At 39.5% G+C, this 14,314-nt stretch overlaps 1 protein-coding gene across 1 annotated transcript; it reads left to right on the top strand.

Annotated features, from left to right (window-relative positions):
• Nucleotides 1-7,259: 7,259 nt before the first annotated feature.
• LOC141647887 (uncharacterized) lies at nt 7,260-14,024 on the top strand. The gene is made up of 8 exons (XM_074456254.1): nt 7,260-7,502; nt 7,760-8,398; nt 9,335-9,441; nt 9,528-9,571; nt 10,251-10,308; nt 10,722-10,812; nt 10,893-10,955; nt 13,115-14,024. Exons 1-8 carry the CDS (start codon nt 7,419-7,421, stop codon nt 13,655-13,657), a joined length of 1,629 nt encoding a protein of 542 aa, XP_074312355.1. The 5' UTR covers nt 7,260-7,418; the 3' UTR covers nt 13,658-14,024.
• The last annotated feature ends 290 nt before the right edge of the window (nt 14,025-14,314 follow it).

Raw genomic sequence — 14,314 nt, 5'->3', positions numbered from 1 at the left:
ACTACAACCCTTCTCTTACAAGGAACTGGAACATCGTCTTCAATTGGTAATGGAGATAAGGGAAATGGGATTGCAGCAGTAGTTGGGGTTTTGCAAGGAACACTGGCAATCGACTTTGCCAAATGACGTGGCGATCGACGAATATAGACATTACTGACAGATCGTTTACTGACAGATCATTTGAAAGATGGTTTATCGAGTGTTGAAACAAGTGGAGTATCTGGTAGGACAATAACATTATGATGATCAAGAGTTGTGTTCCGTACCACAGTAGTAGGAGGAGTAGGAGTAGCTGCTAGAACGATAATTGTGGGCTCAGTGACGTCCTTGACAGGAGGAACATCATCCATACCAGCGTAAGAGGATGTGTTCCCTACCAAAGGAGTGGGCTCAGTGAAAGGAGGGATGACATCCACAGCAGCATATGTGGCAGGTTCAAGTTGAGAAGATGTTGTAGGTTCAGGTTGAGACAACAAATGGTCATCAGCTGTATGAGCCTAAAGGATGGGTATTCTGCATTTGGTGGTGGTGAATGATGTGGCGATATTGGTTGCAAAGCTTCACCCATCGCATCCAATGCCGCCAATAAATCAGCCTCAGACCACCCCCGAAAATTATCCACATTCTTCCCTCCTTTCTCCACATTCTCATGAATATTGTCAACCACTTTCTCAACGATATTCTCATCCACAATGTCCGAGACCTTTTCCTCATTCTTCACATCCTCCATATTTTCAACATCATCCTCTTGTTGAGATGACTTAAAACCTTCTACTATACCGTCTACAGCTGCAACTAGTTTCTTCACTGTTGTTGAAGGCGGTTTGCAGGGAGCTTGACTAGCAAGTGATTTGTAGTCCACAAAAGCTTGAGCCATTGCCTTTGCAGAATGCACAAGTTTATGGATAAACTCACTAGTGCCTGCATTTTCATTCCCAGGTAGAGGTAAAATAACAGCTTCAGCTTCAGATGCTTTATCTTGAATTGTTGACTTGGAAGACTAGCAATGGTCAATCTTTGGAGGAGGAGGACACAACTGTGAATGATGTGGAATATGGTGGTTGATCACCATTGGAGGCTCAACAGAACCCATGCCGAAAGTTTTCTTGTCCGAATTTTTGTCATACACTTCCTCCTTAACTCTCTGGGATATAGCTTCTTTAATCCAAGTTGAGAGTGTTGGAAACTGCCGATTAACAAGGCGTGATTTGAAGACACATCGGTCTATATGAATGAAAACCAAGACCATAATAGGTCCACCAAACCAATTTTCTTTCAGCTTTTTGGTCTTGAACTCCTTCTTTTGCCAAGACTCAACTTGGGCAGCCAATTTCCGTTTGATGAAATTGCACCAGTTGAATTCGGAGATCAAGTCAGTGTTTACCAAACTTTTAAGAAGTTTCAAACTTGCCTGATTCCCTACAACACCGCCTAAAAGAGCTGAGAAGATATAAATGATAAAATTGCGCTTGAAATCATCTCCACCATCTCTTTGTGTAGAGAGCTTGTGAAAAATGTCTTTGACCTCAATGGAACTACCTTCGTATTGACTTTTGAACTTCTCTGAAACAGACAAATAAAAAGGGCACGTATCTCCATTTTTTGCTTCAACGATAATGTTTGGACCCATTGGCAATCTCAGGCACAGATATATATCTTCATCTAAAACAAGGAGTTTCCCATCAAACAACGATCCTTTTAAGGGGTCATAATTTGAAACTAGCCAATAAGCTAAGTTTCCAGGAATAAGATCGGTTTTCAGGTGTAAGAGGCCGCCAAAGCCCATTTGTTTGATGGCTTCTATCTGGTTTTCAGAAGGTGGACTCGTCTCATGGTTGATAAAATTGTAAAAACCAGAAGGAGACATCCTAGTCCTCAACACAGGCAGTCTGTCTTTGTAAATTCTTTTCTTTTTTGTAGCTAGCTCAGAGAATAGTTCAGTAGCTTCAGTAGGTGCTTCAGTAGAATCAGTAGGTGGTTCAACATGTCGCTTCATCCTGGCTTGTCTTGCTTCCTACTGCTCAGTAAAGCCTATTATTCACAAAGCAAGGGAAATAAGTTCGCAAAATAAAGAAAACTTCACTATATTTAATTTGTTTATTATTTAAACTAATAGAGCAAACTTCATTAATAAGGAAATGCAAACTAAGGAAAGTATACAACAATTCAGTTACAAGTTTCGGAATGTTATGGTCAAGATTCACAAAATAAGTTCCAAGGTTCACAAAATAAGTACCAAGGCTCACAAATTAAGTACCAGCATTTACAAAATAAGTTCCAGGATTCACAAAATAAGTTCACAAAATAAGTTCCACAATTCACAAAATAAGTTCCAGGATTCACAAAATAAGTTCTAGGATTCACAAAATAAGTTCCAGGATTTAAAGTAGGGGGTTGGGTGTCCTAAAATAGGACGGGAAACCGCGGATCCGCCTAATCCAACCCTAAACCCTTTCCCTTGCTACTCATTCGAGGGCAGGAAGACCAAAAGACACCCTACAGGAGGGACGGGTGAACCCTTTTTTTGGGGGACGGGATTTAAAGTAGGGGGCCGGGTGTCCTAAAACGGGACGGGAAAGAGTTTAGGGTTGGATTAGGCGGATCTGCGGTATCCAACCCTAAACCCTTTCCCTTGCTACTAATTCGAGGGGCAGGAAGACCAAAAGACACCCTACAGGGGGGACGGGTGAACCCTTTTTTGGGGGGGATGGGATTTAAAGTAGGGGGTCGGGTGTCCTAAAACGGGACGGTGAAGGGTTTAGGGGGCCGCGGATCCGCCTAATCCAACCCTAAACCCTTTCCCTTGCTACTAATTCGAGGGGCAGGAAGACCAAAAGACACCCTACAGGGGGACGGGTGAACCCTTTTTTTGGGGACGGGATTTAATGTAGGGGGTCGGGTGTCCTAAAACGGAACGGGAAAGGGTTTAGGGTTGGATTAGGCGGACCGCTACCGCGGATCCGCCTAATCCAACCCTAAACCCTTTCCCTTGCTACTCATTCGAGGGGCAGGAAGACCAAAAGACACCCTACAGGAGGGACGGGTGAACCCTTTTTTTAGGGGACGGGACTTAAAGTAGGGGGTCGGCTGTCCTAAAACGGGACGGGAAAGGGTTTAGGGTTGGATTAGGCGGATCCGCGGTATCCAACCCTAAACCCTTTCTCTTGCTACTAATTCGAGGGGCAGGAAGACCAAAAGACACCCTACAGGGGGGACGGGTGAACCCCTTTTTTTGGGGGACGGGATTTAAAGTAGGGGGTCGAGTGTCCTAAAACGGGACGGTGAAGGGTTTAGGGGGCCGCAGATCCGCCTAATCCAACCCTAAACCCTTTCCCTTGCTACTAATTCGAGGGGCAGAAAGACCAAAAGACACCCTACAGGGGGACGGGTGAACCCTTTTTTTTGGGGACGGGATTTAATGTAGGGGCCGGGTGTCCTAAAACGGAACGGGAAAGGGTTTAGGGTTGGATTAGGCGGACCGCTACCGCGGATCCGCCTAATCTAACCCTAAACCCTTTCCCTTGCTACTCATTCGATGGGCAGGAAGACCAAAAGACACCCTACAGGGGGACGGGTGAACCCTTTTTTTGGGGACGGGATTTAAAGTAGGGGCCGGGTGTCCTAAAACGGGACGGGAAAGGGTTTAGGGTTGGATTAGGCGGATCCGCTACCGCGGATCCGCCTAATCCAACCCTAAACCCTTTCCCATGCTACTCATTCAAGGGGCAGGAAGACCAAAAGACACCCTACAGGGGGAGGAGTGAACCCTTTTTTTTGGGACGGGATTTAAATTAGGGGCCCGAGTGTCCTAAAACGGGGCGGGAAAGGGTTTAGGGTTGGATTAGGCGGATCCGCGGTTTCGAGGGGCAGGAAGACCAAAAGACACCCTACAGGGGGACGGGATTTAAAGTAGGGGGCCGGGTGTCCTAAAACGGGACGGGAAAGGGTTTAGGGTTGGATTAGGCAGATCCGTGGATCCGCCTAATCCAACCCTAAACCCTTTCCCTTATTTTGACGAAACCGTTTCCAAGGGTGTGTAAAAAATTTCATAGAAAAGAGATTGATGCTAATATTGAAAACAAAGTTGAAGGTTACATGATAAATGTTGTTATCTAAAATGGTAAATAAAGAAGTACATTATCATACAAAAGGTTCCCACAAGAGTTGCATAATTATACAAAAGAGTTACATAATTATATAAAAGGTTAATTATACAAAAGAGTTACATAATTATACAAAAGATTGACTAAAGAAGTACATAATTATACATAATAACTACTAAAAGGCTAAGAAAAGGGCAACTGTAAAACCTTAACCTTAACGGTATGAAGCCCTAAGTACACAGAGAGTACATTGGCTAAAAGTGTGGCAAACTTGGCCTATATGACGAGCGCAAAAGGGAAATCTAGAAAAGAGAAATTTTCATGAGGTAGTAGCAATTCTGTAGCAAACTCAATTGTTCTGTCTCGTCCCTCAGATGGCGTAGCCAAACACGCAAGTACTCTTTAAGTTGGCCCATTGCAATATCATCAAGATCGTTAAGATTGGGGCTCCGATTTTGATTTTTTGCTTGGTGATTATGGAGGATTAATTTGACTGTCTGATTCACCGGCATAAAACATTTGCATCTTTTATAAACTATTCTAGGACCCCTACGAATAGTCCTTAGAGCAATGGAATCATTTATGAATAGAGAATGCAAGTATGCCATGTCAACACGAATAGCAGTTGGGTGGACAAGAAAGAGTTGACAACAATTTCTACAAACGAGGGCCATGTTTGCCTTATCTTCGTCAAAATCAAGGCGTGTGAAGATTTCATTCATTAGATCTTGATTATTGAAAACAGAATGTTGTGCTTGATAGCGTCTCCCATTGACTTTGACTTCCTTTAAGGGAGCAAATGAAAAACCCATAGCCGTTTGTTTTTCAGTTACATAATTTTTAACAAAGTCTTCTTTATCTTCTGTTATAATATCCAGAACAAACCCCTTGCACCAATTTTCCATAGATGTTTGTTTAGAGAAACATAATTGACACGTAAATGGAATGGACCTACATTTCAGCAAGTTAGTAAAAGACGTTTAGTTAGACACAATAAAACTCAAAACACCTAAGAAAAAATTCTAATTGTAGACTCAAAGTATTTAAAACATCAGCCAATGTCATATCATTCTGCTGAATTCTGAATTCCGTGCAAGTAAGCAAACGAGGGGAATAGGTACAACCGAGGGGAATGGGTTCAGAGAGGTGGCAACCTTCTAGTTTCATAATATAACCTTCTAGTTTCACAACATCACCACCCAGTTTCGCAATATAAGTTTTAGGATTCAGTACGAGGGGAATGCGTTCAGAGGAGGGGAATGGGATCAAAGGAGTGGAATGGGATCAAACTAGGGGGGCATGTAACCAAAATTTAGATGGCCTGAGGAGTATCAAATTCCCGCGTTATTTTATTGACAAATTCTGTATATACAGCATGCTCAATCATTTTTTTCAGGACTAGAAGGTTACTTATGAAATTCAGTTATTTCTTATTGTGTGAATCATAAACCTTAATTTGTGAAACTAGGACCTTAATGGGTGATTTAGTGAAACTTGAAGTGAAATTGTTTAAGGACAATAAGCTACAAAAGTTTGTAACATGGAATTGAAGCTAAAGGACTGCAAAGTTGAAGATCAAAGACATAGAGAACGTTGAGGCTTAATTAACCCAAGCACAATACACACAAGCTATAAGAAGAGAAGACACAAAAGGTCCACACAACACTAAATACGCAAGCAGCGAAAAGCAAATAAAAACTAAACTCTAGCAAGCGCAGTCGAAGTATATACAACACCAGTAAAACGCTAGGGCGGAAAAGCGCATTCGGATGAGGTGTAGCTGGTGTAGCTACTGAACACTCAAGCAACAACACATTTAAGAAGACAAAGTAGCTACTGTAATTTATGCAAACCTCTGAAAATGCAACACACAGCCAAAAAATGACAAGCTAATCACAAAATACCGTACTCAAATAGGCAAAAACTGGCAAAATAGAGGCAAAACTACTAAAATTAACAATGAAGCAACAACATCAGAAGTCAGATTAAGAGCTTGATCCTTATAAACCAAGGTATTATGAGGAGCATTTCCTAAGGAGAATTTCATCAAAAACATAGGATACATGAAATCGGCCATAACTAACAATGAACAATAACAATGAAACTTCAATTCAAAGAATAATTAAGCAGATAAGGAACGCATAAAAATCGATGGAAGTCGAGTGAAGGAAAATAGTAAAACAAGAGCAAAACTCCTTAATTAAACTAATTAATTAAATTTATAACCTAAAATTTAACTAAATAAGCAAAAAAATCAAAATCTAGTAAAGAAAGAGAAAGGAACATATGAAAAAGCGAAGAAATCGACTGCAATTGATTTTATGCGTTCCTATTGTGTTCGATTATGCTCACAAAGCGATCAAAACCTGCATAATAACAACAATAATTTGACGAACTAAATAAGTTTGGAAATTAGGGTGAAAAATACGGAGTGAAAGGAGGATGAATCGAAACTTAAGTTAGTAGATCGAAAATACCTAATTTACGGATGATAATGGCAGTAGAAAATCTCAGCTCACTGATAATGGCGGTCGAAAGCTGATGATAATGGCGGACGGAAAGATCAGTGATAATGGTGAAGACGAAAGTGAAGATGGAGCTTTAGCTGAAGATGATTTGAAGAGAGAGAAAGAGTATGTGTAAATGAATTGTGATTCAGAGGAAATGTGCGGTTTTGTTAGAATTAAATGGAGAATCTTAGTGATAATGGCGGTCGAAAAGCTCGGTGATAATGGCGAAGACGGAGCTCAGTGAAGATGAGTTAGAAGAGAGAGAAAGCGCAATGAGTAAATGAGCTGCGTAAATGAAATGTGTGCGTTAGTTAGGATAATATAGAGGGACACGTTGCATCATCTGGTGAGTCTATAATTTTTAGATCCGACGGTTTAGGATGGGTACAGCCGCCTCACTCTAAGAAGGGTGTCTCACATGATTCAATTTCGCTAACCCAATATGTTAAATTACTAATCTAATCTTACTCTAACCTATACAACTTAACTCTAATTTGCCATGTGACGCCTTATAATTGGCCGTGTATGAAAAAACTCATACACCTCATGAGGCTCGTGTATGAGTATCATCTTTTACGTTCATATAACTTTGCACGTGTTTTACACTAGTTAATAAATATTTTAATAAAAACTTTCTACAACATGTTGGTCGGTCATGAATTATCTGATGATAAAAATCAGACTCTCAAAACCCAGAACAAGTGGCTAAAACCCTAAACTATCATCTTCGAAACTCTAGCAAAACTCTTTGATGTTTGCACATTCACAGTTCATTCATACCCTAATTCTCTAAACAACCAAAAAAATGCTTCCTTTTGCTCAAAACATTCAAAACCAATCTTCTTCTTCGTCTGTACCTCCTCGTGCTTCTGCACCTCTACATCCTCAGGTATTTTTCACTTCCTCTTTCCCTCCTTACAGTGTGCCCACTCGGAATTCGGAAATATACTGTGCTACTAGTTTTGATGCTTCACTTAGATTAACCAATTCATCAATTTACCCTTTGAAGTTATTGTTCCCCTTTTTATAACTATGAATTCATCAAGTTTTAATCTTTTTTTTTTTTTGACAGGTAATTTTAATCTTTTTGTAAGCTACTATAATCATTATATTTGTTATTATAATCATTGGTTATACAATCTGCAGGTTCCTGGAACTCCATCCAATATCTTTCCAAACCTTGTACAAATGCAACCTCAAATGGGTTTTATCAATCCCCAATTATCGAACCCTTTTAATAATAACATTAACAATAATAATAACGGGTTTAATTTGAATATGGTTAATGGTGGTAGGCCTCAGGGATTCATGAACATGCCCAATTTCAATCCTTTACAGCAAAACTCCCTTTTGGGATCTTTGCAAGCTTTACAACAGCAGTGTCAGCCTCAACCCGGCTTTTGCCAGCAGAATTCGGGGTTTATGGGTAATGGGCAGTTGGGGAATATGGGTCAGAATATGATCCCGGGAAATATGAATCCGGGTTTGGGGAATTTTGGTGGATGGCAGAATCAAGGGCAGAATATGAACCAACTTGGGGGTGTGATGCTGAATCCTGCTCAAGTTGCTGCGTTGAGTCAGTTAATGGGGTGTGTTAACCAAGTTGCGCAAGGTATGGTCTCGCAAAATGCCCCCTTTCTTGGAAATCCACAGCTTGGTCTTGTCCAACCTAGTGGTGGTCTTCAGCAGCAGGGTAATTTTCCTCCGCAATTGCAGAATGGTCCGGCTATGCCTTTTAATCCTGCCATGGCACAACCACAGCATAATCAGACACCAAACTTGCAGGTAGATGTTTTTCCATTACTCAAACCTTTCGAAGTATGCATTGTGAATTTGTGATTTTTTTGGTTGTTGATGAACTATGTTCTTGTAAGTACTTGCAGTTTTGTAATTTGTAACTATCAATAATCATCATTGATGCAGGGTAGAGTCAAACTACCATTTTTAAATCTAAACTTGCTTCGGTTTTGCTATTATTTTAGTGACTTGGTTAATTGATCTCAACTGTGGTGTCCCCTAATCAGCTTTATGGGTTCCTCCTTATTTCTGGGACATAAATCACTGCAAAAAAATTTCCTTTTGGGGTGTCCTAGGACCCCATACTTCTATACTTGCGTCCGCCACTGTAAAGTAGTAGCTAATCATATGCCACCACATAATCACTTAACGAAGTAAAACTGACGGGATTAAATTTTGGGCTTTCTTGAAAGTTATTAACAAAGTTTAGGGGTATATGTGGGCTTTTGAAAAACGAAGGGGTACAACTGTACAAGGGAAAAAAAAGCCAATAACACGGGTATAGATGAGAAAATCCTTATTACTCGTATCTAATAAGAGGCATAAACATCAGTACAGTTAAGGGGACATCATTTCGAACTTGTGTCATAGTGTACACAATTCCTCCAATCATATTTATTTTTTCCAATACTACTCTAGTTGTTAGAGTGAGGCTCAGGTTTTGCATAAATAAAGATGCAGAATCTAAAGAAAACTCAAAAAGAACGAATATATGTTTTGGGTAAGGTGTACGATGACATCGTACATAATAGCTATAGCTAAGGATTTTTTGTGCATGTGTTGAGAGCATGTAATGTGGGTAGTTGAGAGGAAAACGCTAAACAGCGGTAGCAGCAGCAGTTAGTTCTTCCTTTCTAACTTCTCACTTAAAGTTGTTAAAACATTACCTCCAAAATCTTGACGTCTGTACTTTCTTTTATATAGAACCAGGGAAGCTATAGTAAAAATCAAGGAATGCATATTTCAAATGCCAGGCACAATCAAAATAGTAACTTCGTAAATAATCCTAGAAGAGATGCATCCAACTTGTGGTAAACTATCTAACTATGTTCTATTATGTCTTTTTAAGCAATACAATTGCCATTTTGTTAGCCCCTGACCCTCGATGTTTTTCCAGGTCTCCAAAGCCTAAACATCAACAAATGAACAAGGGAGGAAAAGGTCTGTTTTTTTTTTCCTTTTTGTTTTGTTTGTTTGTTTCTGCGTTTGTGTGAGTGTTTGCGTGTGTGTGTAGGTGCGCTTGTTTGAATTTAACTATCGTAATACACGTTGCTACTGGATAACTGGAGTACCAAGGCGTTTTGTGTCATCTTGATTTAATGTCTATGCTCTTGTTTTTGTTAGACTTCGTTATGTTAGAAGGGCCAGTCTTGTTTCCTCTCTGTATTGTCAAGGAGCTCAGATTTCTGTATTGGTAAGGACATGTTTCTCCCTTCTGGGGCATTTCTTATCTCGCAAGAGGGATAGGTTCTGAAACATACCTTACACTGACGTGTCAGTCTGCGGATCATCTGATCGTAATTCAAGGGAAACTGCAAATGATCAACCCTGGCTTCCCTTTAAATTCAAACAAAGTCGCCTTCGGTTTTTCAATGCATAATCCCTACATAACTATGTTACTCCGGCACTTCACCTTGGTCGCATGTCCGACAAGACACGACACTTCAGTGAAACAAGCGTTTCCGACACTCTGACACGACGTCATGATCGACACTTGCAGCCGAGTCAGAGTAACGTAGTGCATACTAGTTTTGCAGACATGCCTGTACCTAGTTGGTGACATACATGAGTACTCTGTGACTATCTTCTGAACGTGGCTTGCTGTTCATTATGCATGCAGGAATGGAAAGCGCTGATCCCAAAAATTCTGCAAACCAAAACAAGACTGAAAAAAGAAAGTATGTGATTGTGCAGTTGAAGTGATACCTTTTTTTGTTGCCTTTTTTATGTAAATTTCGCCAGATCCAGGTGAACAATAGTTATATACTCCTAACTTTTTCGAATTCACACATATTTGTAATTCATGACCTTCTCTGACCCTTTGTTTGGATCGAGGGACTATAGGAAACAACAAGAGAAGATTTCTCTTGTTTTCTTAGTAAATTGGGTAGGGCGGAAATAGAGGGGAGGGAAAATTAACCTTTTTTACGAGTCAATATAAATTCTCTACTTCATAGGAAAGATTTGGAAGGAATACACTCTACTCCATTCCTCCTCCTCCTCCTCCTCCTCCCTCTCCCTCCTTTTGCTCCCTACTTCTGTATTCAAACAATAACTTATTCTGGAATTATCTCTTATTATATTGATTTAGGCCGCTCTTTCTGCTCTACACTGATAAAGAAATCCAAAAGTGGCGTGAAGAACGCAAGAAGAATTACCCAACAAAAGACATTGTTCAAAAGGTTTGGCTATAAGTGCTTAAATTTGGTGTCTATTAAGATGTTTAATTTGGTTCCCAAATGATTTGTTCTTTCTCTCGCAGAAACTGTCGCAGAAACAAGCAAATGCTGATGCTGCTGATGAAGAGGCCAAATTGCGTCGTCAGGTAAGTCGTAAGATGCTTCTTTTGTGTTCTGTATTTGTCCCCTTGAGTCAGCTTACTGTTATACCAGTATTTTCTGTTGAAATTCCTTAAAATTCATAAGATTTGATGTGATGTCTTTGTGTTTTAGGCTTTTAGCCATTCAACCTGTACCTGAAACATTAGGGATGGATGTTTGCTAAGATCTTATGTCTGTGATCATGAATCCCATCATGCTAATTTCTACATTATGCATTTATGCTCTACCCTCTGCCCTCTTTTTTCGTATGCTGTTTTGTGTAACTTCAACTACAACCCCTTAAAATACATAATTCTCAAAACTTGTAGAAGGTTCTTTAGCTTCACGTGCCTTGTAATTCTAAGGAAATACCATCCTTTGAGAATGTGAATTTATCCTTGAATAGAATACTAGAATCAGACTTCTACCTAGCATGCAACCCTGGACCTATGCTGCTCTGATATGGCTAAAAGGCTCGGACTTGACATGTTGGACACATATTCTGTAAAAACTTCCTTTTTTTTTTTTTCTTTTTTTTTTTGCGTAAAACGAAGTATCGAAGTGTTGTTTCGGAACATTGTATTGTTGATTAGTTGGACACCCGGCACGCAGCCAAAGTGAAACATGAAAGTACTAGCTCTAAGCTCGAGTTCAAAACTCAAGAGATCCTCTTGGATGAGAAACATTTTATCTATGCATGCATGGACTCTATGTCTCTATCAATCCGGCCTTGTTTTATGAGATCTACTTATGGTTTTTATTGCCGAAGACCTTTAGTTGCATTGTGTAAAGTGTTTGGACTTTATTACATTCATAATAAAAAGTTAAAAACATCTCCTGCATTGACTGTAAGTAGTTACAGTGCAGTTGGAGTACAAGATAAAGACTGATTTGCTTTTTAATATACCACAAAGCCTTTTCAAACCTTATATGGCCTTCTAAACACACACACACACACACGACAAAACTGAGCGCATATCCCCTGTCCTATTTTCGTGCCCCATCTCGTGCCGACTGTCTCTCTTTCGGACACATAATCTTTAATCATGGGAAAGATTGTGTATATCACATTAAATGGATGATGTGTCAAAAGATAAAAGTGATGGGATATGAGACATGAAAATACAACATAGGATCTGCTTTTAGATTAGTAAGGCTTCATGATTTTTATGGATGGTTTTGTAAGGGAACTAGTTGAGTTTTTACCAATTAATATATTATGATGGGAGTTTAAGAACCTGTCTATCTTGAAACCTTACATACAGTTCTTAACGCCTGATCCTAATAGGGTATGCTCTTTTTGAACTTAACTAAGTATTTGGAATCTGATTTGGTTTAAACAGAGTTGAGCTAGGAAAAAAAATCTTAAGTTAAATTGAGCAAAAGGATGATATATACAGAGTATATCTTACGTGTGATACAACAACAACAACATTACCCCAGTGCCTCAATGGCTCCCGCAAATTGCGGGGTAAGGGGGGGGTCGGATGTACGCAGCCTTACCCTTGTGTTAGAAACACAAAGAGGCTGTTTCCGAATGACCCAAGATGAAAATTGCGTCGGGAACTACATCGAAGGACTGCTACTTCACAAGAGAAAGAAGCAGAGCCACTTTAGTGAGCCATTTTGCTTTACTCCATCATAATCCAGAACCAAAGAGTAATGAGTCTTTGGCTCCATTGGAAATATGGAAAAGTATATCTTACGTGTGATATGTAGAATTATTGTAGATGATATGTAGCATATAGATCATGAGTAGTTCTCTTGCAAATAATAAATTAGCGACTCTTGTATAAGACGGTCTCAAATATTTAATGAACTCAAATTCTTATGTATCCTCGCTTAATTGTAATTGTAATGGTGAGTGGGGTGGTTTCACATGAGTTTTTGTGAAAGTCTTGGCAAATTTGATGGAATAATACATTAAAGATGCTTTCTTATGCGGACATTTGTGACTCTCTTCCTCAGTAAATCAGTAAAATAAATTTAAACTAGGTCCTGTAAAGCTCCAACCGATAGTGGGAAAAGAGGGGTCGGATTAACCCAGTCATTTAACTGTAGGCCTATGGTTATTCTAATACTGTGCAAGTTGCTGTCAGACTATCTGCATTCTTTGATATTGTCTTGCTTTTGATGCGTTGATTCACAATATGACTGAATGCAGCAACTCAAGGAAGTATTGGCAAAGCAAGTTGAGTTGGGTTTTGATGTTCCAGAAATTCCATCACACTACATGTTGGATGATGAAAACGTCTCTCATGGGAAAGGTAGGAATAAGAGGCAAGTTAACAATGGCCGGCATCAAAACAGATTCAATAAAAGGGGAAAGTTCGACAGAAACAACAGGTTTCCTCCAAAAAGGAACACCGACGATAATAATCATTTGTCTGAAGACTACGAGCATTCTGCAACAAAACTAAAAGAGGGGGAAAACAAAGGAAGAAAAACTCCAATTAAGGAGCCAAGTCTTATGCAAAAGCTCTTGAGTGCTGATATGAAGCGAGATAACAATCGTTTACTGCAGGCTTTTCGGTTCATGACCATGAACTCGTTCTTTATGGATAAGACCGAGGAGCCCCTTAGCTTTCCTACGGTGGTTGTAAAAGAAACCGGAGATGTTAACAATGACGAGTCATCTTTGAAAGAACTCATTGGCAGTGTCGAGGCTCATGGTGATTGCCAGGAAGAGGGAGAAATCACTGATTAGGAGTGATATTATCGTTATGTTACCTCGTTGAGGTTTTATATATTCGCTCTATCTCAGTTAATATGGTCCATTTAACTTTGTCTTGGTCACTAGAAAGTTAAAGTGGCGATAATTGATTGAAATGTAAGGGGACAGTAGATAGTCAGCTATGCTAAAAAAATCAGTTTTGTTACTTTGTAGGGCTGTATGTAATCTTGCTTATTTTGTATGAATGCAAGTAAGCTCATGAAAAAAGTTGCTTAAATTTGTAAGCTTAGCTCACAATGCAAATTTACAGATCCTGTGCTGTCTTTTTGGGCTCTTCATGCAGCTCAATAATCAGATACTCCCTTATATATATAAAAAAAAAAAGGTCTTTTATGTTTGATGTAAATTGAGGACATGGGTATAAGTTCAAAAGACAAGTTCAAGTCACTTTTATCTTTCAGGTTCGTTCACTTGAATTAAAAGCTCAATATCTCCGAAAATATGGCTATTTTTGGTGTGATTTTGGTTGGAGATGAAAGTACATGATGTTAGCTTTCCAACGAGTGGTCACACGCTTTATTTGGTTAAGTAACGAAGGAGATATGGTTGTTTTAAGTTTGAGCTGTCCAATTCTTACGCGAGTGACAAAAATAACGTGACTACAAGATGAAAGCTCAATTGGAATCGATC

This window comes from Silene latifolia, chromosome 3 (genome assembly GCF_048544455.1).
Source record: "Silene latifolia isolate original U9 population chromosome 3, ASM4854445v1, whole genome shotgun sequence".
NCBI lineage: Eukaryota > Viridiplantae > Streptophyta > Magnoliopsida > Caryophyllales > Caryophyllaceae > Silene > Silene latifolia.
Note: the sequence above shows the minus strand (reverse complement) of the source record. Positions and strands in the feature narration are given on the sequence as shown.